This window comes from Prinia subflava, chromosome 3 (genome assembly GCF_021018805.1).
Source record: "Prinia subflava isolate CZ2003 ecotype Zambia chromosome 3, Cam_Psub_1.2, whole genome shotgun sequence".
Classification (NCBI taxonomy): domain Eukaryota; kingdom Metazoa; phylum Chordata; class Aves; order Passeriformes; family Cisticolidae; genus Prinia; species Prinia subflava.
This window is the reverse complement of record NC_086249.1, coordinates 16,102,398-16,129,235: the sequence shown is the minus strand read 5'-3', so window position 1 is coordinate 16,129,235 and position 26,838 is coordinate 16,102,398. Positions and strand designations below refer to the sequence as shown.

Below are 26,838 nucleotides of genomic sequence, written 5' to 3'. Positions count from 1 at the left end.
AATTTCTATCGAGAGAAATCCTTGCCTGTTTCCCCAATGCTCAGGCCTGCCTGCTTTACATCTAGTCACATTTAGAATCCATCAAAACCATATAAACAAATATCTGTCCAGGTGTCTAAGAGAGCAGGTAATGTGAGAACTGACATTTGGAAAGAAAGAACACTAGGTAGAGTGCAATTTGTGTATTAACAGGTGCCTTAGCTACCTCATTAAAAAATAGCTATTCTTAAAGAGGAAATGAAATTGTGAACATGTGAATGATATCATTGCAATACTTTGCCCAACTGAAACTCTCTCTTTTACAGTTGTGTGAATAATTTGAAGGCATGCTAACTACTGCACTAGTTTTCCAAGTAGGCTGCTCAGACACACATATGCTGTTATCAATTCTTAAACCTTCATTATATCTAGGGTTATTTGCTAACCATACACTTAACAATTCCAGAGCAGGACCTGGGCATTACCTGGGAAAGGAACAAAAGCATGCCTCATGCTGACAGAAAATGGTATTCCTCTTTCTTCAGATCTGTTTGCAGCTTGAACCTTTAGCCCATTAGGCAAAACAGTGGAACGTTTTCTGCATCTATGGAGAAAAAAAAATGATTTTTCCTTTCCTTGACTGCCCTTCACCAATTCCTAAAATACTAAGAGATATGTAATCATTTTTACCACAACGAATCAGTGAAAACAAGTGAGACACTGGCCTCTATTCCATTTTTCTGGACAATCCATACCCAAATTTGACCATGGAGGAACTGGACAGAGACCTCATAAACACCAGAAATGGATTTATTGATTCCAAAAGGATTTAGGAATAGATCTTCCTAGTATTTTCAAGATTCAATTCAGAAATTGGACAATTCCGCTCTAAAACAGGTAAGATGAATGGCCCCAGATCTGTGATAAGCTTATTCCAGAAATGCAACAGTCACAGGAATCCTAAAAATTCAACATTCTACCTTGAGTGCCAAGTCTCCCAACATCATTCTCCTCTACAAAATACATACACCAGCCTGTAAAAAAATCCCCCCTCCAACATCACCCTCATGACTGCACAGGCACACATTCAGAAGTAAGCCTGTAAAAACAGAGCAGAAGTTGCAGAAGAGGCGCTCATAACACACTGCAAGTTTCCTCCCCAAAGACTGAGGGAAAAATTGCACCAAAGCTGCTCAGTTTTCCTTTCTGAGAGACCAAAAGTTTACAGTGTCATGTGCTCTGCGTCCTCTCAGGGCTTGCTTAGGTCTCCTGTCCCACCAAGGCATTTGCAGCTTCAGATGGAATTGGATGCATCAGCACATCCGCTGAACAGTGCACAGCTCTGACACCATTCACAACACATCCTCCCATCAGCACCACTCTACCAGGCAGCCCAGTGGGCTCCTCACTGGAAGGCAAAAGGCCTTTTTAAGTCCTTGATGTCTGGATCAGGATTCTGAGCAAATTCTGCATCAAAATGAAAAGGTATCCCTGAGATCAAGACTAGTTTCAGCAGAGCAGAGAAAAAACTTCATACTCTCCCTTGTGCACTTCCTTTTCTTCTTAAATACTGGCTTTTCAGAAATGATAGGGATCAATCAGATGAAAGCACAAAAATCACAGAAATAAATTTTCAAAAGAAATAAAGGTGAGGGACAATTGCATGCCTGGCTACTGTAGAAATTCACACTGTTCAGCATAGGTTCTCAGTTTAGTTAAATGTGTAAGGGCTTTATACCATGACCTAATTTAGCTACACTCCTTTGGTCAGAAGCTTCTTACAACAGGAGGAAAGAGTAGCAATAGTTATTAGTAAGAGAGTAGACAGTTTGGACCAAAGTTTGGAAGGCTGATCAGATTTGGCTGGACAGCAATTTCCTTTATGCCAGCAGTCATTTCTGTGTCTTTAGGATTGCCCATCTTCCTAACACAGTGACTGCTTAACTAAGGAGTGTAGGAAAATGTAGAAAAAGTCAGCCTGAGAAACAGACCTCTCAAACCCTGGAGGCACTCCAGTCCTCTGATGGGCTCTTCTCCACAGGGAAGACTCTCAAGAAACCAGCACGCTGGCCCCAGCCATCCTGAAAAGCTGCTGCAAGCCTGAGCACTGCCACAGCTTTATCTCAGAATGATATTCCTGCCTCCATGGCTATGCCTGGTTCTTCTGAGGAGAGATGGACAAGATCCTTCTACTCCTGAGTTCTCACTACTTTCCCAAGGCACAAGGGTGTTAAACACACGGTAGAAGAACCAAAAACCTTCTCAAATTTCTCACATCTTGCGGTGGGGAAAAAAGCTTAGAAAAGTCACTCAGGTGACGCAACTGGCACAAGAACCTGAAAGGAAAGAGAAACTGAAAGAGCAGAAAAGCACCACCAAGAAGGAAGCCTCAAAGCTCACAAGGTAGATGCTAAAAGATTGACCTTGGTGTTTCACTAGACTTCCACAGAACTGTTTAGGCATTGGCATGTAATGCTGTCGAAGTAGAATTGTAGAATCATGGAAAGCAGGGTATTTGGTTAAGAGAACCCAAATTTAGAAATCTTCCTCTGCTACCTAGTAGTTTCTACAGGTCACTATCACAAATTAAATTATTAACAAAGAATGAAACATATTTCATCTCGTTCCTTTACAAAGGGAGCTGCACAGCATAAAACAAATCAATTTTCTTCTGCTTCTTCTACAATATTCTATCCCCTTTCTTAGCAAGTCAAACCAGATCCTAACTTCAGTTTAGTTATTTTCACACTCAGCTTTCCATCCAACAGCTGGGAATGTAACACTAATCTCACTGAAAGGTTTCATAAAGAACATCAAAAAGAAAGCAAATAGCTACATGAAACCACATGCTGTTAGTATTATTGTGTCTTTCATGTATCACTGATTTTTAGGTATTTATTCCCCTGTAAGAGAAGCACTGAATAACAAGTCACACTGACACAACAGCAGCCACAGGTGAAGTGAGAAAACAGAAATTTGACAACCTGACCACATTAAGATTTGACAGAAGCTTTGTCAACATCCTCTTACCTGCCCCCCAAGGCAGCACAAGAATTAACATTTCCATGGGCTTGGGAGGGCGGGCTTTCTTCAACCACAGTCGGCATTTCAATCTCAAAATCTCTGGGCACATTCTGGATATTTGGCTCTGTGAAGGTTACTCGACCTGAAAGGAAGACAGGGCAGAACTAAGGAAGGGTCCCAAAGAGATATCTCTGACTCAATATAGCTGCACTCCAAAATACAACGGGCAGGAGGGGGAAAGGATACAACCACTGAAAAAATTTTAAAATGGAAAAGTAATCTGTGATTAATGGGCTTGTGACAGTTCCCCGTTTCTCTATCATTAATAAGAAATTCCCAAATCCAGAACTGGTTCTGGAGTCAGAGATTTACATGGTAATATGTGCAAGAAATGAATAATACTGCTCAGTGAACATAAAAGCTATGTTAAACACATCTGGTTTTTTGAGGCAGATATATGGCAAATAGATATACCAGTATTTTTTTTGGTTGAAGCAGAGCACAGGCTTGATCTCCCACCTTTTCCTCTTAGGAAAGCTGCACACACATACAAAAAGACAAAAGGTCAGTAAGAACTAAGGCATTTGCACACATTTGTTCACCTGTAGCTGTGTGAGTCTGTGAAATTGGATATATCCTTTCCATTCCCAGTGCAGAATTCAGTCGCTTCTCCCTCTGTAGTGGAAACACCACTTTAGTAATGGCGTTGTTGATCCTCCTCCATTCCAATATCAGCCCTGGCAATGGGTGAAGTGTCTTCAATTTCTCCAAAACATCCTTGTGGGAAGAAAAGGGCACAACTAATCAACGGCTTTTAAAAATTTATTTAGAAAGTTTTTGCAGTTCTGCAGGAAAAAGTGACTCCTTCACCCACAGTGAGCTTCCAGTGTCACTGCCTTAAAATTAAATGGATTTTATTTATACTCTCCACTTATACCACCTACACCTGGGTAATCAAAGCACGACCTGACATAGCTGCAGTTTTATTACCCATGAGAAGACAATCACTTCTCTTTGGACTTCTGCACCCTCATCATCACTCTTAATCTGCACCAACCAGTAAACCACCTGAAAGGATGAAATGAAGCATCACCTGCCATAGGTGCCCTATGTTGTCTCCTCTTGTCCAGCGTTAATACTTCTCCTCCATCTTCTTGCATATTTTTCTCCCTGCTCTCTCCTATCTGTACACTAGGAACACCAAGTGAAGCCCTTGACCACGCTCCTTGAAAGACAAAGCTGATCACTAGCAATCAATTCCTTTCAGTTTAATCAGAAATATGAAGGGACTAACAAGAATTTCAAAAGACAGTGGCATGCAAACATTTCTCAAAATAACATTTTGTTTTTGTGTGCTGCATGCAGCTGCAGCCTCATCCCTCCACATCACAAAAGGAGGAAATCCTCCCTTTGCTTCTTGCTCCCTGCTCTGCCACCACCACTGCACCCAATGTCTTCACTGCCACTTGAGTTCCAGAGATCAATACTTGTCTTCCGAGTACAGACTACACTGAACAAGGGGAAACTAAGAAAACAACACAGATTAATGAGTCCTGAAAACAGGAACATATGTATCTCTTCATTTCACTTGTCTGGCAAGAGCACCCATTAGCCTGCAGAAGCTGGTATTAATGCAGATCCACAATATTTATCAACTGGCAATAATGTCAATAGCCTTCACATTATACAAGCTTCTGATATACTAAATTTGATAGGCCATCAGATTAGCCATTCTGAAGACAAATTCTCTAAAGTAGATTTGATAGTAGCAGGAAGAGAAAATAATGTATTTAGTCAACATGGTATTTAGTATCTTTCAAGCTGATGTGGAAAAATTCTTGTGCTATTGGCTTTACAAAATTATTGTGCTATTTTGATCTTACACGTGATTTGGGAAATCAGATTCTGCCTGATTTACTCTTATTGAAGCTTGCTATTTATAGGCATTGTCCTCACTGCACTCAAGCTTTAGGAGAGTAGGAGTTACTAACTCTGCTAAGAGAGAAGGTAGAACCCAGTTTGAATTTCCAGTGGTAACCAGGGAGCAAAAGGCAATTAAAATTTAGTTTCAGATTTTACTGTACCTTGGTCGTACTGAACTGCTTGCTTAGCCTGACCCTGTTTCCTTTTGCAGTTGCTCTTCTGGTGTAACCCAGGGTTTTCTTGTTCCCTTGGACTTTCACATCTCCATTTTGTGGCAACTTCAGCTCTAAGAACAAGACCTGAAAGAGGCCAGCATTTCAAATCAGTTTCTGCACGCTACACCCGGGGGAAACAAAAGCAACTGAGCACTTAAACAGCTTGTTCCAGCCAAAGGATAGTACAAATGCTTCAGGTAATTAAAAAGCTGATTAAAGATCCTGGCTAACAAAGTCATTCCTCCTCATTTTAATTAACTACGAAATGCAATTTAAAATCTCATTTTCTGAACACTCTAAGTTTAAGTTCAGAGGTATGTTTTTAGAAAAGGTAATTAACTCCATCCAATAAGTGAGGTTATTACTGACAGTCAACTGTAATAAAATGTAATGTTCAGAGGACTGAAAGTGGGAAGAACATTGGTGAAAAAAAAGAAGTGTTAGCAGGGAGCAGGCTTCAGAACAGTATGAATGGCACAGAAAGAGGTGGTCACAAATACCTTTTAGAGAATAGATAGAATATTAGTTTTTCTAACATATTGCCAAAACCCAGAAAATTAAGTGTATGCTCATTTGGTGACAAAATACAGCTCTTAATTTTTCACTTTATATTTCTATGTAGCATTTTACACCACTTAGAAGCTATTGTCTTTGATTTCGCAGCTGGCAGAAGGGAACAGAAAGCTTTTCTCCTGCCCATTTATGTAGCACAGAAGTTTTACTGACACAAAACTAGAAGGGTAAAGTTCCATTAACTTGTACAAGATAGTTCACATGACTATAAATTTCCATGTGAGATATAAGCTTCTGTAGTTCAGAAAACAGCATTTCAGACAAAACTTTACTTGCCCTTTTCCATGAAGCAGAGTGAAACTGAAATTGAGCATTATTTCAGGAGTTCTAACTTAGACTGCTGTTACTGAGCAAGGCTTCTACATTTGTAACAAAGAAGGAATATTTCTGTAAAATTTATTTTACTGATAGCTGCTTGCAGATTTTCACTACTTCTATATGAAGTACAGCCCTTCAGCGAGAAATAGTATAAGGAAAAAAAAGAAGAGGGGGAAAAAACCATGCACAGCAATTTTAATCTTTTCAATTATTCCATGTAATGTACATTAAAAAATATAAGTGAAATTCTTCAGGAATGAAAGAGTTGCTATTTTACACAGAAATCTGTTTCTTAGACGGTAAAAAATACCAGTTCTTAAAAGGTTCTTAAAAGCAGACATTAGTTGATTCAAAACTTGTAAAGCAGTTTTTCCTCTTCCTTCGTGCCTGAACAGGGGCAAGGGTAAGAATGCAACTTTTTCAGTACAACTCTTCTCAGACTCAAGACTACAAGACACCAAAGCACATCTCGTGTGGGACACTGGCATTATGAAAAGTTTTCTTCAGTCCTGTACCACTCATCCAAAATACTCCAAAAGCCATTTAATTGGCAGATTAAAGAGGCCAAGGTCCTATACAAACCACATGCTTATTTTCACTTGGTTTCTATTTCCAACATACATATTTCCTCTTCTACTTTCTTTATCTCTGCTAGAGTTGGCAGAACACAGACTGATCAGCAACAAGCAGGAGAGACACAGCCTCTTGCAGGCAGCAAGCTCATAATGAGTGCAAGGATAAATGAACTCTCAGCAGAGCTGGGTTTGCATTTTGTCTTTTCTTCATGCCGTCTTCCCATGAAGAATTTTTTTTCTTATTTCATCAAAGCCTCTTGATGGTAACTTCTGGGAAAGTTCTCCCCCTCCCACCCCAACCCTCACATACCTCTGCAATGTCATCAGGGCTGGTCAAGGAGAAGCTGTGCCCTGCCAGCTGATAGGCCTTGCTCTCAATCTGGCTCAGTTTAGCCTGCATGACCTGTTTCTGGGTTTCGTAGGCTGCTGTGCTGAAACCAATGCCATTCAGCTCCAGCAGAGCCAAGCAATAATGGGTGGGCATCTCCACTTTAGAAAATACCTCTGTAGAAAGTACAAACCCAAGAAAATCTTCTGTAAGACAGATCAACTGCAGATAAACATTCATTTTTTTAAAAAAAGGAGAAACTTCCGTTTTAAAAATACTGATATGTTCTGACACACCAAAATCTTTTACTGTAGATTTCATTTAAATACTTTTGTTTCTGGAATAAGAACTATTTCATAACAAGAAGTGTTCCAGAACTTCCTATCACAAAAGTATTCAAGAAAGCAGTTTCTGTCAATTTTTTTTTCTAAAAAAATACATCTCTCTGTATATCAACATTTTATAAACTGCAGACATGCGTAATGTAAAGCTTTCTAACTTGATGCACTTTAATTCCATCACCCACATCTTTTTAAAATGTTCTAAGGTTCAGCTGTAACAGCCATAAACGATGTGGTAAACTTGCAATGAAATATTTCACTGGGATTGGACCATAATCCTTGGCTCTGGATATAATTTAGAGGAAACTATGATAATGACCACCAATAGGTATATTTTTGGAGGGTTTTTTGATGGCTTGTTTTAAAACAGCACAAGCACTCAGCAATTGTTAGTGGAAACATGCAGGATCATTCACTATGGAATCACAAGATTTTCATGGACACAATGCATACATGACAAATCATGCAATATGGGCAGGCCAAAGAGCAAGAAATCTCCTTCAGAAAACATTTGAGGATTTTAGGAATTACTTCTGAAAAGGAAATGCAAAAACTTTTGAAAATGCTCATGAGAAATCATAGACAGACCTACAAGTCCCTCAGAATGGCCAGGGTACTCACCTGGGAGGTACAAATCTGCTTTAGAGACTTAGAATAGACTCTGCTACAGCCTTAATCACTGGAACTGGTAGAGATTTGGGATGTAAGGATTATTTTTTAATTCTTTTTTTTCAGAATATATACGCTTCCAAGGGAATGTCCCATTTTTCTTTTAACAAATGAACATTTTGACAGAATATATTTAGATAACAACTTCCAAACCGCCTCTCTTCTGCGCTGATCATTCCGCCTGTGGTGGCACGGCTGTATTTACCCTCCATCCTTGCCCCCAGGCAGAGGAGGTCTCCTCACCTGTCAGATTTTCCCTCTGTAACTCCTTGTGGAGCTGGTCCATGACATTGAAGACAAGCACAGCCTCTGTGGCTGCTCTGTACCGCCCAGACTGGTCTGTGCTGGCGCTCAGCCCCAGGCTCTGCACCCCTGGGCCAGTGCCCACTCCTTCCAGGAGGGGCAGCTCACTGGGCAGAAAGCTGGTCACCATGCTGTGAAGGGTGTGTTCCTTGGAGCCAGAATCCAGCAGCCAACATGCAACCTTAAAAAGGGAGACCTCCATGAGACTTCTTTTTTACCTTTTAGTCATAACACAATGCAAATATTTAACTAGGGGTTAATTCAAGGTTGTAGTGGATATTATTTTTGTTCATTTGGCAGGCAAACTGCAATAATTTGTTACATCATGTCAGTAAAAATCTTGAGGAGGGCCTAAGTCACTGAAAAGCTTAATTCTTGAGTGAGAATGACAAGTTATTCCTTTCTAAAAGAAAGTTAATTTTGTACTTTTGAAAACTTTATCCTCTGTCAAATAAACACGTCTTGAAGTGTCTTTTCACTTATTAAAACTTAACTCAAAGGTAATAAATACGAAAATCAGGATCAAAACATGTTTAATCTGAAAAATTACTTTGTAGAGATCAGAAATTGCTATTGATCTAGAATATTAGCCAAGCTGAGCTCTCCTGTATTATGCAGGAACACAGAATTCTGCATGGGATATTTTACTCCTGGTAGAGCTGAAACCCCGGCCTTCAAAGCAAATTCATTTATACATGTATTTCAATTTCTTGGGTCAAAACAGGATGAAGCACAGATTTCTACATTGCCTCTACCATGCAAGCAGAAGCAAAACCCCACACGTATATATATGGGGCTGGGGAGGGTGTACGTATATACTCATTGTATCACTAAAATGAACCAACATGACTATGATTATTACATGGAACAGTGATAGGAAAGATGCTTCTACTGCTCTTCAATTTCATCCTAAAACTGTGTCTTGGTATGAAAAAATCTTTGTCCTTTTGTTGAACACCTTAGCTCCTCTCCTGCAGAGCTGAATATTGCCATGAAGCTGTTCAGCCTACATTGAAAGCAAGCTTTAAAAATGAACAGGATCTTCTGTGCACCCTGAGCTTTTTGTAGTATGGGCAACAAGGTGCTTTTACCTCAAGCTAGTGTTTCATGTGAGTTACAACTGGTACCCAAACCTTTTGAAATTTCAAGTAAACTTTGTTTTGTTTTGAGAAAACAGGGGTAGCAAAGTGGTGTGTATGCATAGTGGGTAAACCTTTTGCTTACAAAGTCTTCTGCTCCCAGAAGAAATAACTGGACCAGAAGCACTTGTGACATTTTTCAGCCCCAGGCTTCTTACTGCAACAAAACACAAGTCCTGTCCACTGGGACTGGGGAGAGATTTATCTTTGTTTCCCCTGCCAAGTAAGGTATGAAATAATAATGAGCTAACCTCTGAAACTCTTTCTTTGTTTCTCTTGCAAGCACCATGAACACCCATAGCAAAGCAAATGTCCTCAAAATACTGTTCTAGATTGCCCACTGAAAGAAAATTTCACTAAACCTCCTGACAGATTCATACCTACATAACAGAAGTACCAGAAGGTACTCCTGTCTTTCCACTGTTGTGTTTAAACTAGCAGTTTTACCCAAGTGAAATTTCTTAATCCTGCAAACCTTTGGGTCCTCAAAACTTCCTTCCAAGGAGATGCCACAAGCCATCAGCAGAGTTTTGTAGTGCTGAATGAAGTCATACATGATAAGTGAGCGCTCCTTCTTGGGCTTCTTCTGCAGGTGCAGCTGCAGATGGTTCAGTCTCTCTGTCACAGATAGACTTTGGTCCAAAGGTGGTGGTGCCAAACTCAGACTGATTTCTAAGGCGGGAAATACAAGCAAAAATCATCTTTTAACCCATTACATGGTAAAAAAGGCAAGAAAAAATCTTGAATGCAACCACCTAAAGCACAAAAGCTACAGTTGAACTATGAACAAACAATATATCTGTAGCACTATTACATATTTATTCAAACCAGACAAGGCTCCCAAAAGCAATATGCTGTGTCTGTACTAACAAAGGAGAGCCAGGAATCAAATCCTAGTCACAAGGTCACTCAGCACAGATTGGACTATGTTCAGAGTTTGAGTGCCAGATTTGTTCTGGACAGCAAAGATTGGAAAAGATTGAAAGGAAAAGCAAGTTAGATAAAGAGAACCTGGGAGTGAGCAAATGTTTTAGCCATATGCATGCTCACAGTCCAGTGTCTGAGCCTATTACCTGCCTTTATTACACAGTATATATCCACAGCAGCCTGTCCAAGGGTCTTTAACACCTCAGACTGCTAAATTACTCCACCGCAGTACTGAGCTGGGGTCGGACAATCACAGCACTTCCAAGAACCTTATCTGTTGAAGGAACTTTTTTGAGATGCAGTGTCAAATAACCCAGCAGAGCCTGTCTGCTCACTCACCAGTCTGGTCTTGGATCTGCTGCAAAGAGATATAGTAGGCATCTTTTCCACCCCAACACACTGCCAGTCCAACTACCAAGATGTCTTCGCATCCTTGGACAGGAAATCCGTCATCTTTAACTTGCATCCGCTGAGGAGAACTCACTAAAGGAATAGTTTAAAGTCACTATTATAAAATAGCATCCATAAATACAGAAGAGTTGGTATCCTGAAAGTGCAATCACATACAGTTGAGCCTAAAATTGAATATTATCGAGTCTCAGTAACACAAAGGAGCTGAGTCCTAGTAGAGGATGGAAAGTGGGTGTCAGGCATTTCCTTGATAGGTCTTTGGTGATAGTAATGAAGTGTTAGCAACTTGTTAGTATGTGAGAGCATCTGAATATTCTTCTGTGACTGCCTCTAAACCAAGGTTACATATTTTCAAATATTTTCAAAATGTAAACTTGGTTCAATATAAGCACATGTGAAATTCAGATCAGTCTCTGGGTTGTTGCAATATTGCTTCTCTCTTTTTCCCTACAGAAGTATTCATTTGGTGCAGTTTGCTGCTGCTTTATAAACATATTCTTCCTTTAAAATGACAAGATTAGGCAGTTAGATTCTTTGCTGTCACATTGCCATAACAACAACAACATCATTTCTTAACTATCAAAATAGATTTTTGACAGGCAAATGTGAAACGCTTTTTAGAGTGGAAGGAAGGAATACACTTTATCTCAGCTCTTGAAGAGGTGCTAGAAAAGGCCAGAATTTGGAAGGGATGCTTTATGGGTGGTTTAATCTGAACAGGAGGAAAACCTGGTTTACTTTGAGGGTGACAGAACGCTGGAGCAGATTGCCCAGAGAGGTTGTGGAATCTCCTTCCCTAGAGATATTCAAAAGATGCCTGCACGTGATCCTGTGCACCCTGCTCTAGGTGAACCAGCTTTAGCAGGGGGGTTGGACTAGATAATCTCCAGAGGATCCTTCCAACCCCAAACATTCCATGATTCTGTTATCTCAGTTCTTTTTCTCCTTTTTTGTATCTCCTTTCCTTCTCTAGGCCTGCTTTAAGCTGAAGATACCACATGCTGTTCACAAAATAATGCACTGGGACAGGCAACTGACCTTTTTTGAATTTGCCACCAATCGTTGATTTGGGAGACAAAAGGCACTTTGTTCTTTCACATGCCACTGAGACGGAGAATCTGCTTTTCTCCTTCCACTCTGCAACAAAAGTCTGGAAAAGTGCTTTGTCGCTTGCTACATCAATAATAGTGAAACTTTCAGCACTTAGGGGAACAAATGGAAAGACATCCTGAGATAACTGCAGTGAAAAGCCTTGGTCTATAGTGGAATCATCTTTTATCTCATTTGTCTCAGTTTGGTCTAGACACTCAAGACTGACCTGGAATGTTTTTACCTGCTGCTCTGCATTGCCCTCACTGTTCCACTGTAGCTGAATTGTCTGCCCTTCATTCTTGCGGGTGACTTGCCCCTTTCTTGCAGATTTCACAGGGAGAGAAACAGAACTTTTTGGAAAAAGCTCCTTGGGAGGTGTTGGAGGAATAAACCCATTATTACTGTCTGGTGCAGGACAGGATGTTCTGTTGCTTCCCTCAAGTTGAACTGTTATGCCATCTGTTTTCTGAAGATCTGAGTTTTCCCTTTTGTTTCCTTTAACCTTGAAAGAGTTTTTTAAATCCTGGCAATTGGGCAAAGGCTCTGGCTCACAACAGTCAGATTCAAAAACTGGATCTGGCTCTTGACTAGCAACAGGAGCAACTAACTCTCCTTTCAAACTGGAACTTGCTGAAACTGGTTCAATGCCTGAGAGGTTAGGCCATTTGTCCAGGACATCCTGCAATCCTGGGCTTAGCTCAAACGAGCATTCAGTCCACATCACCGGATGGGGGTTCTTCTCTGAAGCTTGGTGGCTTCTCTGGAGCTTTTCACCCTGATCTCCTACTAAATCCTTTGGTCTGGGGTCACTGTTATGAATGACTGAGTTTCTTAATTCTGACTGACCTTGAAATGTGGAAGGATCGTCTTTCAGAAAAGACGGGGAGTTTCCGTGGTCTAAAACTTCTGCTATTACATCGGAGGATGCTAGAGACACATTGTTACACCGTGCAGGATTCTCATGTTCTTTCTGATTGTCACTGTCATCAAATTTATTCTCAACAGGCCTTGGATGCTGCAAAACACCATCTGGAGGAAGCAAAGCCACAGGGTCCTGTCCATCAAATTCCATGATGTGAGCAGCTGAAAGGTCACTGACATTACTGAAGCTATCATCAAACAGCAAGCTATCACTCATATTTAGGCTTGTTTCAGGGACAGGCTGGCATTCTACTTGTACAATGTGTTCCCTACCAAAATGGGAGGTTGTTTGATTCACGTCTTTAGACATACTCTCCCCTTTCACTGAATTTTGGGTCTGGTAATCTTGTAGAAAACTGTGTAGCTGTGAGTCAGTCACTGAGAAATCGCTTTCTTTGAGGCAAGGTGCAGGTTCTGTTTTCTTCACTACAGGCTGTAAATTAAGATCTCCAGACTCCAAAACTTTATTACTACAGTGCTGAGTTGTGTTTTTTGTAATGTTATTTGCTGTGATAAGACTTGAGAAGCTCAGTTTCCTAATTGTTGCAGCCAGCCGTTTATCAGTATCATTCTCAGTCCATAAACTGCTTAGTTTTTCTGATATTTCCTGATGTGGTATTGCTGCCAGCTCTGAACCTTGTATCCCCTGCTGTCCTGTGATTCCAGCTGCTCCCTCCTGTTTTATTATCATCTCAGTTTGAGTATCCAACTGGATGCTGTCTTCAAAGTCTCTAGAGACAGAAAACAGATGAGAGGCTGGATCATTCTGAACACCATCTGCATCGCAAACACCTCTGGATTTTACTAAAAACCCTTTCAGAAAATCTTTAGGATGACTGTTGCCATTCTGCAGTGTTCCAGCTTGTAACAATATTCCATTGGGCTTTTCACTCCCATTTTTGCCAGCACTCTGAACCTGAATATTGCAGGTTTTCTCCTCACCAGGACAAAAATGCTTATCAATCCTTGCCTCAGCACAGCTCGCATCTGCTTGAGTTTTATTCCTTTCATTCTGCTCACCATCAGTTTTGTCCGTTCTCTGTGTCCTAGCACTACCAGGTGTTTCTCTACTTCCTACACTACTGTGTGTCTCCACACTGGTGTGCAGAGCACCGTTCAGCATAACAGGTGCCTGAAAACCTCCTCTCCCCTTAGGCATGCCTTCATTAGTGGTGGCAGGCTCTGTAAATAATCCTTCCATTTCATCTTTCTTCCCAATCTTAACTTCCCCACTCTGTACAGAACTTGAAACTTTATGAGTTACAGAATCTGTTTCCATAAATTCCTTATTATTTTGGTTTGAAACAAAATTATCTGTAGAGATGCTGGTGTGGAACACAGGCAGCTTTTGTATGTCTATGCTAAGCTTATTTGAAACTTCAAGCAGTGACCCCTGCAGTTTTGAAGAGGTATTTTTGTTCCTAGTCCGATTCAAATGTGTATCTGTGCTTTTAATCAATCTAGAGGCTGAAGACCTTGTCCTCAACGATGGTGTTTTCCCTTGTTCAGTAAGGTGCTCTCGGATTGCTGTTCTGGAATCTGTCCTGGTTTTGACCAGAGAAATTTCTTCTATGTTTTCATCTCCTCTGCACGCATTTGGCCGTTTTCTAGCACTGCACACAAGATCACCCTTGCCTTCCTCTGCTCGAGTCTGTTTCCTGCCCAGGACTTCACTCTCAAACACAGAGCTTTCTGTGCTACTGCTCAGTCGCCTTTTATATCCCTTTTTAATATTTGATAAGTTTCCAATCTGAGAACCAAGGCCATTACAGCGTTGAACTCTGCACCCTTTTTTGTTTAACACCCTTGAAGGCTCAGCACACTTCTCTCCATCTGATCTACACAGTCTGTCTTCCAGTTCTGACTCACTGCTGATCACAGAGGATGTATCAGTCTCCAGAAAAGACTCCGGGTTCCACTGCACCCCCATCAGTGCCAAATCCTGCTGCAAAAGTCTCCTGGCCTCCTCCACAATGACGGAGGCTGCTTCTCTTTCAGTCAAGCCCTTCATCCCAGCCATCCAGACGCTGCGCACGGCCCGACGCTCCTCTGCTGACTCCTCATCCTCATCCACAGCCCTGCGAGCGCTGCAGGGGAGGTAACACACAGCTGTAAACATCCACGAAGAACACAACAACTGCACAAGGAGCCAGCACTATTCCCTTCTGCTCCCATGTCAGCTGTCATCACAGCTTCCTTGACAGGAGCACTCTACCCAACATACAACGCACTTGGTGGGAAATAACTGAACTGGAAATAACTATTTCTAGATATGAATAGATGTCAATGAAAGATATTACTGGCTGCATACCACAAAAGCATTGCCAGATTTCTGTGTTCAAATGTACCCCAGACAAGTCCCAATTCCCTACTAGGGCTAGATGCAGGTCTCAGTGAATCATCCTCCATGTTTTCTAAAGAAAGGAACCTTCAAAAGCATGAACTAGACAAGTGTCATGGCACAGTCCAACACGTACTTGATCAAGGAATGTTGTTACTGCACTAATACATAAACCACAAGAGAATCCCAAAAGATAATCAGTTATAAATCATGAACTACTTTGAACATATGGTGGAGCTGCCTTTTAGAGGCAGCAAAAACTCCCCAGAAAGCACTGGCAATTTACCCAGAACTAAACAGTGCATTGAAAAGAGGAATAAGAAGAAAATGTGGGTCTCAGAAACTTATTCTGTAAATACAAGATCCTCCAATTAATTTCACAATAATCATGGAATGACTGTGATCAGTCGGAGAGACCTAAAAGTTATTTCTAACTAATGTTTGACACGAAGTTCCAAAGGGTTGCCATATTTTATTGCACTTTTCATCCTGTAACCCTTCACCTTACAAGCCCCTTTACTTGACTTCTGGACTTGCTGGTTTCTCACCTTTTAAAAGGTACTGAGCTCTTCAGAGCAGCTGCCACGTCATCAGGACTGGCTTTAGCGAGATCAGCCACGGTGACAAAGCCAGCGCTGTAAAGTGTCCTGGCACGCTGCGCGTTCAGCAGAGACACCCGCACCAGGTCACACAGCTCCCTGTGCACCCCAAAAGTGAGGCGGCTCTGGAACTGAGAGAGCAGCAACTCCATGTTGTGCCAGCCCAGGCGATTGCAGAAAACTGTTATCATTCCTGGAACACAAAAGTTGCATTGATGTCTGAACTCCAACTCCGGTTCCTCTAAGCTGGATTCACTCCCCACCCCCCAATCTGAATCGGCACTCACTTTACATTTCTCACCTTCCCATTATTTACAGAAAATAACTCTTGTTTATTACAACTATGAGCAGGAGTCAGTCTTGCAGAACTCAATCTGCAATTAACTAGTTAATCAGTGAGGCAGAAATTCTGAATGACTCTCTTTTTTCAAAGATGCTAATATTGAAAGTTTGAAGCACATGCATATCCTGGAACAAGAGTCCTATGAAACAATCATACTGAAAAAAAGGCAAAGGAAAAAGTAGTGATGAGAGTCACTAAGGGAAGCCACAGATCTTTGAGGAAACCCAGTGCTGACATCCATAAAAGCAGACCTTGGCCTGCAGGATTTCAGTTACTGAGAGCATCATGGAAAGTAGCAAATCCTATGATAAAGGTTACAACTGCAGTTTCCAGTGCATGGGAGAAATAAAAAAGCACAGAAAAGGTACAGTTTCTTACTCACAGATTGCATCTACGGACTATGAAAACCACTGAAAGACATTGCATCCCTCACTAATTTTACAGTCATTATGGAATACAACTTTTATCATATCTCTTAACTCTATGTCATACCAATAGCTCATTTTACTTCCCAGATTACTCCTGTGAAAATTTTTAACACTGGAAATACAGAATTATGAAACTGCTACAAAGTTATTTATACTACAAAGTTATTTATACTACCAGAATTAAATTAAACTACTCTGCATCAGTTGGCGTGACCTTTTCATTTTGGGGCTTTGACTCATGCTGCAACCCACACAGAGTTGAGCTAAAACTGTCTTAAAAACTGAAAACCCACTTATGGAGTAATGAAGGATTTAGGCAACAGAAAAAAAAAATATCGCAGTCTCATGGTGGGCTGTTACTTCTACTCCCACACAGCCTTCTTAAGGAAGTTAAAGGTAGCAGCTGTCTGACCTCCTATGATCTGGTGCTAAATGACCCAGAAGCCACTCACCCTGTTTTGAAAACTGTAACCTTACCTTCTGACCAATTAATTTTGCATTCAGAAAAATGCCATGTCCCATCTCGGAGGCTCCAAACTTTACTCAATTCTGAAAGGTATTCCTTTGTGACTGAGTAAAGCTTTAGAAGGGACTTGCACTAATTTCCATAGTTAGTATTAAACACACTACATTCTTGTACAGTGCACAGCTGATTTCCACAGTCCTCAGCACTGCTTGATTCCCCTCAGCTGCTCCCCCCTCCCACTGCACACTGTGGTTCCACAGCAGGGGCAACACAGGTTAAGCTATAAATCCATAAGTGGTTTTACAAGGCTGTTTGCTGTTAATACCACACTGTGGCTATCTTAGCCCCAAATCTGGAAGGACAAAAAACAAAACAAAAAAACCAGACTAGCCCAAGACTCTTGGGGTATTTTGCTCAGACAACTCACCTGCATAAGTGGCAGCAGATTGCTGCAAAGATTGAAGCTGACCACGACTACAGCCGTATTTCTCGGTCATATCTTGTAAAGGAACCTCGCTGATTAAATCTAGAAGGGCAAGGCTGGTGAAAAACCTGTTGACAAAGTACATGAAGAAATAAAATTATCATCCAGGGCACATTCCTGTACATGGCAAAAGGTGCTGTGATACATGGGACAGAACAGTAGCACACAGAGGAAACAGAGAGGATAGCTTCCAAAAACATCAGCACAAACATCTTGTGCCACCAGTGCTCTCGGACCAGAGCAGACCAAGTCCAGGTTCTCTGACCTATCAGCTCACTCAGAAAAAGAGCCAGTTCCTGAAAACAGACACAGAACCTGTGTATTACAAATGTTATAGCCTCTAATCTCTGCACATTCACACCCACATTCTGTGGCTACCTTTTGTGGATGGCCATTTGTCTGTGCTGTTTCTCTGTTTTAGCCGTGATTTTGCCCTTTACAGAGCGAGCTAGAAAGCCTTCTTCAATCCCCACCAGCTCAGCCACACGTTTCATTGAGGCAGGCAGCTTCTCCCATAAGCAGAAAAACTGGTACCAATCAATTGTGGTCCACTCCTCATACACTGGGGTGACCTAAAGGAAACAGGACAATGCAAAAAACTGTTTCAGAGAAATAAACAGAACTAAACAGAGTTTTGGGTAAACAAAACTACAGCCTAGGGAAAGTGGTTAGAGCATCCTACGCACTACGTAAAGGCACTGAGTCACAGGCGTGTACCATGAAGAAAGTAAAAGCTCTTCTGATCCAGTTTCTTTAGTATTTGCACTGATGAGATCTGACTCATATGGGTACTCCAATGATTAAACAATTTAGAATCTTTGTCAGATTATTCTTTAAATCCAAGCCACTAAACAATTTTTAAGCTGTGTCTTCAGAGTCCTTTAAGAAAACAAATTTTTTTTTCTTTTTTTTAACATAATTCACAGGTATCTACCAACCTCTCAAAACCACGAGTAACCACACTAACCACTGCCACAGCATCTGATAAAGCAGAAAGGACACAGATTTTGCCAGAACTTGCTGAAGCTTTCATTTACCTGGAGTACAAAAAAATCTCAACTTTTATTAACACTAACAAAAAGCCCTCCAGAGCTTTTTTTTTCTTTTACCTTTTTTAGACATAAAACTGATTCTGTTAACATTTAGTCAGCACAGAGTCAGTTTGTCTATGAGGAGACAAGATGTCTTCATATCTTTATCAATGTAAAGAAAGATTAATTATTTTGAAAGAACTAAGAGCTGTTGGCACAAATGTTAAATGGCACAAAATACTAGATGCCTGTGTGGTTGTAAATCATCCATGCCTCTTCATCTGTTGAGAAGAACAGAAGTTTTTACGACAGGGGTTTATCTTTTGTTGTTTATTGGGCTTTTGTTGTGGTTTGGTTTTTTTTCTTTAAAGGAAACTATTTTCCTAGCCTAGCAAATCCTTATTTGTTGTAATCAACTTCCCTAAAATACAAGGGCTTGGAATTCTGTCTCATATTTGTACGAGTAAAAGATTCAAGCTTAAAAGAATTAAAAAGCATTTTAGCAGATAAACTCCCTGTAGCCCATAAGGAACACATGAAGAACAATACTTTAAAAAAATTTAAAAAGCAACAAAATGAAATAAACCTTTGGCCTTGAAAATGAACAGACTTGCAAGAAAGTGTTTTAGAGTAGCTTAACAGAAGAGAATCTCAAGAACATTTTGTTCAACAGTGTATGATTTAAAATAACCTTAGACAAGCTGCTGCAATTAAAAAGTACAGCATAAAAAACATAATGCCATCACTGCCTCTACCCCAGAGCAGGAACAAATTTCATCCTTTTTTTTCTGTTTTGGAGATGCAAACGGGGAAAAAAATTCACTGGTGCATAACACAAAGGAGTTCATTTTACCCAGCAGAAACAGAACAAAATATAATGTGGTCCTCTAAAACAGAGATATGAGTACATCTGGGACAGCAGTAAATCCAAAAAAAATCTATCAGTATTAGCCCATAACTGGTTACTGAGCACAGCCAGCAGAGATGTACCCTCAGACTCTTGCCTGCCCCGTCTCCCAGCTCAACAAGCTTTGTAATTGCAAGCACATTCCTCTTGAAGTGAACTGTCTTTTCAGACAAGATTCCCAAATTCTGCCCTTGATTTATCATCCTGGTGAAGAGAATACACCTTACACTTACAGAAGGCTAAAGCTGGCTGTCAGATTTCAGCTGATGATTGTGTGATGGGCCTCTGGCAGCCATGAATCCCAAGTTGTTCAGTGCAACTCCATCTGGTTTCCTCACCCATCTTCACAAGTTCATGGCTTCCTCTCCCAAGGTCTTAAATAGCAGTGCTTAGCTTTTCAAGTGTATGTGCTCATAAATCTTGACACACTCTGGGACACTTATCCCTCACAAGATTTATCACACTCCTTCCTTTAGCCCTGGCAGCATCACCAGGCAAGTAAACTAAATCAGGGATGAATTCCACTGTAACTAAACAAATAAAGGCCCATCCATAGAAAGAAAGTGGTGTGGCTCTCTGAGGTTTTTGGAAGCAAAATAGATACTAGACGCCAACATTTTTCTGGGCCTCCAAAAGTAAAATGAAATTAGACCTGCTAATCCCAAACACACATACAAAAATCAATTTGTTTCATCAACATTGAGTGTGTCAGAAAAATTACCATTATCTTATGCTCCAAATTTTTTAAGTTCTGAAATCCTAGGAAGTCAAGAGTGACAACAATGGGGTTAAATGGCACGTAGCACCTGCCTACACAACAGACACTGTGGTAGGTAACACACTAATTCTGAAAAACGTTCAACTTAGAAGCTTTTCTTCATGAAGGATAAGCTAAGCAAAGCACAGAAAAACCCAAACCAATGTTCATGGAGCTGTCAAGAACTTTGCATTGTGCTGTCTCCCCTTAGTTTTGGTAGTAGAAAATACAAGACACAGAATGAGGAACCTACCAAATAGACAATATGCAGATCATTCTCCAGAACAAAGCTTTTCATAGCTCGCTGCAGGTCAGCAAAGATTTCCATGGCTTCAGTTGGTGAAAGAGAAGAGGAAAGAGTAGCTGAACCAAGATGTGTTGGGTGATAAACCTTTGCTGATAAAAAAAAAAATATATATATATATATATATTTATATATACATATGTATATTATACAGAGAAACAACTAGGTGCAAGTCTGTAAAAATTTTCAGGTTGTGCTGCTTTGAGAATTTGAGAGATTTCTAACTTTTCACAGCTGCTTTTTCAATAAGAAATAGTGTATGTCTCCTTCTGAAAACATAAAAATGGAAACAATGACAGGCTTAGCCTTGCCTATGTCTAAACTTTTTCTCTTTTTTAGAAAGACAAAAGCCTTTTTCTCTTTTTTAGAAAGACAAAAATCACAGTCTGCAGTTAATAAGTACCAATCTTGTGGTTAAGGTTTTCTTTATTTAAAGATATTTTGGGAATTTGTAGACTAGGACACATCAGTCTTCGAGGTGATGTGCAGGTGATGTCATGTGCCTTCCAAGAACATGTACATGCAAAATATGTTAAAGCAGGTGTAAGGATACCTTCCAGGAAGCTAGAAAATTCTTTAAAACGAAATAAAATAAAAATGCAGAGAAGTCCTTACTATTAATTTACATTGAATATCTACTCAGTTAGCAAATCAAAGCTAACTGCAGTCTCTGAGAGGAACACCAGCTTTACCTTTCACATCATTGCCAGAGTCCACAACCTGAATGAATTCATTTTCCAGCAGCCATGCCACACAAGCCTCGATAGGTCCAGCCTGTGCTTTGTCTTGCCCTTTCCCATTTTCCCAATCGCTTTCTTTCAAGCTGGATGCAAGCAGAGTGCAAGAGGCGTAGGTCTGCACATCCTCTGGAGTGTTGGCTACTCCTCCCACTATGATCTGTTGAAGAAAACTACTTGTTCATATTGCCAGAGATGCAGTAGGACAGAAGATCAGATCAGGGAATCAAAGAGAGTGATCTCAGTTTCAAAGAACCATTTTCCCAGAGAGGGAAATATGAGGCAAAGCAACAGCCAACTTTTAAAGACTTTCTTGGCAAGAAGTCAATCACCTTGAGTAGAAGTAAGAGGATTAAGCTATGGAAAAGAATGATTTACAATATCCTATTTTGAAAGTGGATATACACATAGCAGCAATTTAGATTTCAGACATGCCTGAGGCAATTTTCTTAGCCAACACTGTGAAATATTAAAATATGTTAGAACACAAACTGCAATTTCATGAATACAAAAAGCAAACCATGAAGGTGGAGTCTATTCAGTGTGCTGAAGGTTTCTCTTAATAAATATGAATGCTATACCCCACCATTATTTTCCTGATTGAGAGTGATTTTCACCTCATGTTCACCTTGGATTTTGATTTTGCTTCAAAAGAACCCCCTTCTTTTAGATTGCTCTTATGTAGAAAAATACATTTAGAAGTTTCACTGGTCTGCTAAAATTCAAAATCTATGGAAGTACAACCAAGTTCTAAGCATCACAAAAGTTTTCAGAAGACAGCAAAAGCATAGCAAACAAATTCTCTTTAAAGAGTCCTGCATCTAATCTAAGTTCAAGCCCAAAAGCAGCTTTGGAAAAGGAGATAAGCTCACCTATGTGGAATAAAATCCTTCTGGTCCTTTTTACTCTTATAGGAACCCTACAGAGGAGGTAGCAAATTGGATACCACCCCTGTTTGCTGACCAAAAATGTATTCACAAATTTCAATCATTCCTGTGCAGAAGAGGTAGGTAAGTTGAGGGGGTAAATAAGAAACCCTACAAGATTCCACAAATGCCATTATGGCCCAATTCAGCCTACAAAGCCTCTAAAATCAGTAATTTACAAGCATCTTCCAGCAAAGAATGTCAGGTCACACCTAAAGTTTAAGACTTACACTTAGTTCTGCCTGCTGCTTGAGTACATCTAAATGCAATAGCAAAGCTTCTTGAAGTGTGCTCACATCCCAGTCTGCAGCAAGCAGAGAAACATCCAGACAAAAAGCTGAATACTGAAGCAAGGTGGCAACCCCAAACAAGATGACTGGGTTGACAAAGGAGGAACACATGAACAAGAAGTGCACAGAAAACATTTGATGGTGTCACAGAAAAAAAACATCCTTTAAGGGTACAAGCACAGTTCTAATCCCTGTCCAAGTGTCCTGTACCTCAAGTATTGCTCTTTTCATGCTAGAAGCAACACCTCCCCCTTCTCTTCTAAGCAAACAGCTGCAAACAGGCTTGAGAGACCCCTGAAGGAGAGCAGCACCTTTTGATCTCTCTGAGGGCTTGCAGACTAAAATGCTCTCACCTATTGGAGAAGAAAAGAAAAACAAAACAAATACAAAACCAATTATCTTAGTACTGCATCTTAGCACTATAACAGCTACATACAGTTCACCAAGGATATATTGTTGGAATGGAAAACTGTAAGTATTTTCAAAACGGCTGAGTAACAAAAGAAGAGAAAAAATGTGCCACCTTAAACAGTGCATATGAATTGCTATGTAAGAGCTGCACAGATGCATAGTACATCAGAACTAGGCAGAACAAGCTTCAAAGACACTAGGCTGGTCTGGGTCTTGCCAAGTCATCCAAGGAGATTCTACAGCCTCTCCATGCATCTGCTTCGCTGCTGAACCACTCTTCCTTCTTGTTCTGGAGTTGATTGGAACTATAATATACAGTGGCATCAATTTGACTTTTTCATTACATTACTAAACTGAAAAAAAACTCAAAAGTAAGAAGAAAACATAAAAGGTGCAGAGTATTTTGACAGTTTGTATTAAGTCAACCAGCTTTCACTCCAGAAATAACTAATTCAGAAATCCAAAATTACTGACCTGAGTAACTATGCATCCTCTGAACTTTCATATACGCATATATTTTATACACACTTACACATATATATCCTGCATGGTTTCCACTGAAAGTGCATCTCAGTATATCCTACCTTAAAATTCTCTGTCAGACATTGTTAAGTTAATCTCTAACTACTGAAACTCTGTGGGAGACAAAAAAACATCCCAGAGCCATGAAAGAAAAATGAGAATAATGGATAAATTCCTTTAATGAGATCACAGTACAGCTTTGCCATGGAAAATGCAGTGGTCACATAAAGGATATTTTTTCCACAAAGCTATTATAGAGAAACTGGATCACTGAAAGACCTTAGATACTTGCAAGCTTTGCCAATAAATGATAAATAAATTATGGGTAGGGCACGTTTGCCTTTGACTTGGAGAGCATTGGTTTTGGATTAGCTGTAAGGTAAATATCATGATAGATTTATGATAACTTGTTACGATTTAAATGCATGTAGTCTGGACACAAGGTAATTTTGGCAGTGGGTATCTTAGTATGATCCTAGGAATGTTAACTTAGGATTAACCTGTAGCTGTGGAAATGCTACAGTAATTAGCAAATCTAGAGGTAACGAAAACACAACTGCACTTAAATTTAATGAACAGAATAAATAAATGCAGTGTGGGCAAGTAACAAAATACAGCTTAAACATAATTACATAAATTAACTACAGGATGAAATGATGCTCAGAGGATGTGTCTTGGATTTTTTTAATCCTGCCAGGTGAAACTTCTGATATCTGTTGACCATGTACTTTTGACAGAACTGGGGAGTAGGTAACATAAACTGCCTGTAAAGCATTGCTTTGTGAAAGAAAAGCTTATTTTTATCTTAGCAATAAAGAACATCTATTCATTTTGTATTTGAGTTCTGATGTGACCTGAAATTTCCTCTAAAAACTTCCCTTTAACTCTTTCAGAGTGATGTATCTCAAAGAAGGTCTAACAGAAAATGGGTATCCACTTAGGTCTACATTATCTGACAGTTTTTACAAGACTTGAGGGATACTCTTTCCCAAGATGCCACTGATATTTTAAAGCTAATGATTGCAATCTAATAAACAACAAATAAAAAAAAGGAACTGAGCTGTTCTAATATCCATTATTGAACATTTCAGATACTAGAGGAGGTCCAGGTTGGCATCAGACGAGACAAACACCAGAAGACTCAGGATATCTAGGCATAAAACTTTGTTAAAACCAACAAAAGCCCTACTAACTTCCTGGTTTTGTTCAGTTTTACCTATTTCTCCTTGGGAAAACGGTAGTTTTGATGAATGCAAAAAAAGAAACAAATTTCCCTCTCCAAATATATATTTTTAAATTTTCATCAAATCAAGAAAAATAAATTTAAAAATCAAAATGTAAGACAATCCAAAACTACAATATTGGGAGAGGAGGAGGAATTCAACCCAACAGCATTTATCTTCTTTCTGTCAGCTAAATTTCATATCCACATAAGGCATTTTTTCCAGCTGAAGTTGCTGTCCCCTCCAGTCTCCCTGCTCTGTGACAGAGTAGCAGCTGGCAACATGGCTTTATGTTCTCATCCAAAAGACTCTGTGGACTGGAAAAAAAATGGTACATTCATGAAGCTCATCAGCATAAAATCCACTGCTTACTGTGCACAACACAGTCATGTCAGAGCTGTCAAAAAGGGTACTAATTATTGTAACTTGAAGGAGAAAAAGAAGAAACTTCAAGGAATAATGTAATTTTACACCTGCCAGCTACAGTCAAATGAGAAAGTCTGGAAAATTTCGAAATCCAGCATGCAGCTGCCCTTTTCTTGAACGCATAGGGAGAGCTCGCACAGATATAGGTCGCAAAATGCTCTGTTGCTATGCTACTCAGGCAAAAATAGAAAGCTAAATGTAAGAACAGTCTGCTTGCATAGGGCTCTAGCAAGCACCAATCAAACAATCAGGAAGGCAAGTCCCACTTCCTGCATCTTGAACTTCTTATTTTCTTCTTATTTTCTACTGTGTTTATACTTGCATAATGTGGCTTTTTGCAAACATCATCCGCAAAGATAAATTTCCATTGCAAATTAAAATAACAGGCAGGATTGTTTTGTTGAACATCAATCAGTGCCACTATATGCAAGAAGGTGCCACATTACCTGTGAACTACTGTTCATTTTTCCCTGTCTGTCTCATTACTGCTTTCAAGATCCATAAAACTGATGGTTAAGTTTAGCAGAAGTTGAATAAATCCAGATCATACAAAGGAAGTTTGTCAAATTAGGGCTGTAGAGTTTAAATGCATTTCTTATATTTCAGGCCAGTCCAATGAGAGTTTTTTGCAAATTTTCTGACTGAAACTCTAAACACTTTAGTCAACTGACCATGGATCACAGAATTAAGGCAAATCAACAACACAGCCTTAGAAGCTATCAAGAATTCAAAAGAGAAAATAGCCTGTTCCTGAAGTAACTGACATATAAATACCAAAGTCAGTCTGAGGCAGTGAAAATAATCGCCTGGGAATTACAACTTTTACTCCATTAATACCAAACAAATTAATACCAAACAAATTCATCTTGATCAACCTAATCATACCGAATACCGAAGGAATTCATCATGATTAGTCCCTAATTGCGAAGCACCGCCCTGGATTTAATCAGGTTGACGCCGCTCCTACAGAATGCCAATAAAGGCTCTGCTTACCCTCCGTGTCCACGCCTTTCCTGCCGGCCCTCCCGGCCATCTGCCTGTAGGTGAGGATGTCCAGCAGGCTGCCGCCGAAGGTGGGCGTGCGGATGATGACGCGGCGCGCGGGCAGGTTCACGCCCGACGACAGCGTGGACGTGGCCGCCAGCACTCGCACCAGGCCCTGCCGGAACGCTGCCTCGATGATGTCCCGCTCGTCGAAAGTCAGGCCTGAGGAGACGGGGCTTTTAGTGACCCTGCTGATGGTGAGACTGAATTTAAGTGCTAAAAGTATTGCTGTCGAGCAAGGGAAGAACAGACTTAATGGACATTCACCGTTCAGTGTTAGGAGCTAGGCTTGCAACACTACCTTTGTTAGCTTCTGCTGACCAGTAAATGAAGGAAAATTTCACCATTAAGTTTTTGTTATTCAACCGACAGTAATACACGAGCTTTTCTAAGGTACTTGTACACATTATAGGAAGATGAACTACTTATTGCATATTTACAAGCACTGCAAGTAAATACATACAGAAATAAAATTAAAAAGGAGAAAACAGTAGGGAACTAAGATTTACTCATCTTCCATCCTGACTCTGGACTCCTCCATTATTCCCATTACAGGTCTAGTATGCATCCTTCTACATTACCTTCAGCGCTTCAGGCTGATTTTGTAAGAAATACAGATTCTATAGGCATTTGGAATTATTCCTCCTATGTAATCAATGCCATAGCTACTGTTGTCTCTCCCAGTCAGTCCTTTCTCTCAGTGAATCAACAGGTGACAAACTGTATTACCTACCTAAGTAAGAAATAAAAAATCCAAGCAGAAGTGCTCACAACGCACACTCCTTTTATTTTTATACTGCCTCTATTTACTTCTTTATTTCAATATTAAGCTGTGGAAAATTGCTCTGAAGTACTCTGGCA

The 26,838-nt window shown here is 40.1% G+C and overlaps 1 protein-coding gene across 1 annotated transcript in view; it reads right to left on the bottom strand.

Annotated features, from left to right (window-relative positions):
• POLQ (DNA polymerase theta) overlaps positions 1-26,838 on the bottom strand; it is a 51,987-nt gene that overhangs the window by 9,209 nt on the left and 15,940 nt on the right. Inside the window, exons 9-24 of the mRNA XM_063394028.1 lie at positions 25,927-26,139; positions 22,562-22,704; positions 21,091-21,295; positions 20,348-20,490; positions 17,778-17,971; positions 17,343-17,467; positions 15,628-15,871; positions 11,764-14,825; positions 10,654-10,797; positions 9,863-10,059; positions 8,189-8,429; positions 6,918-7,111; positions 5,088-5,225; positions 3,606-3,780; positions 3,010-3,145; positions 465-583 (exon numbers count right to left, since the gene is read on the bottom strand). Of these exons, the coding sequence (XP_063250098.1) occupies positions 465-583; positions 3,010-3,145; positions 3,606-3,780; positions 5,088-5,225; positions 6,918-7,111; positions 8,189-8,429; positions 9,863-10,059; positions 10,654-10,797; positions 11,764-14,825; positions 15,628-15,871; positions 17,343-17,467; positions 17,778-17,971; positions 20,348-20,490; positions 21,091-21,295; positions 22,562-22,704; positions 25,927-26,139 (5,673 nt within the window). The remainder of the gene's footprint in view (positions 1-464; positions 584-3,009; positions 3,146-3,605; positions 3,781-5,087; positions 5,226-6,917; positions 7,112-8,188; positions 8,430-9,862; positions 10,060-10,653; positions 10,798-11,763; positions 14,826-15,627; positions 15,872-17,342; positions 17,468-17,777; positions 17,972-20,347; positions 20,491-21,090; positions 21,296-22,561; positions 22,705-25,926; positions 26,140-26,838) is intronic.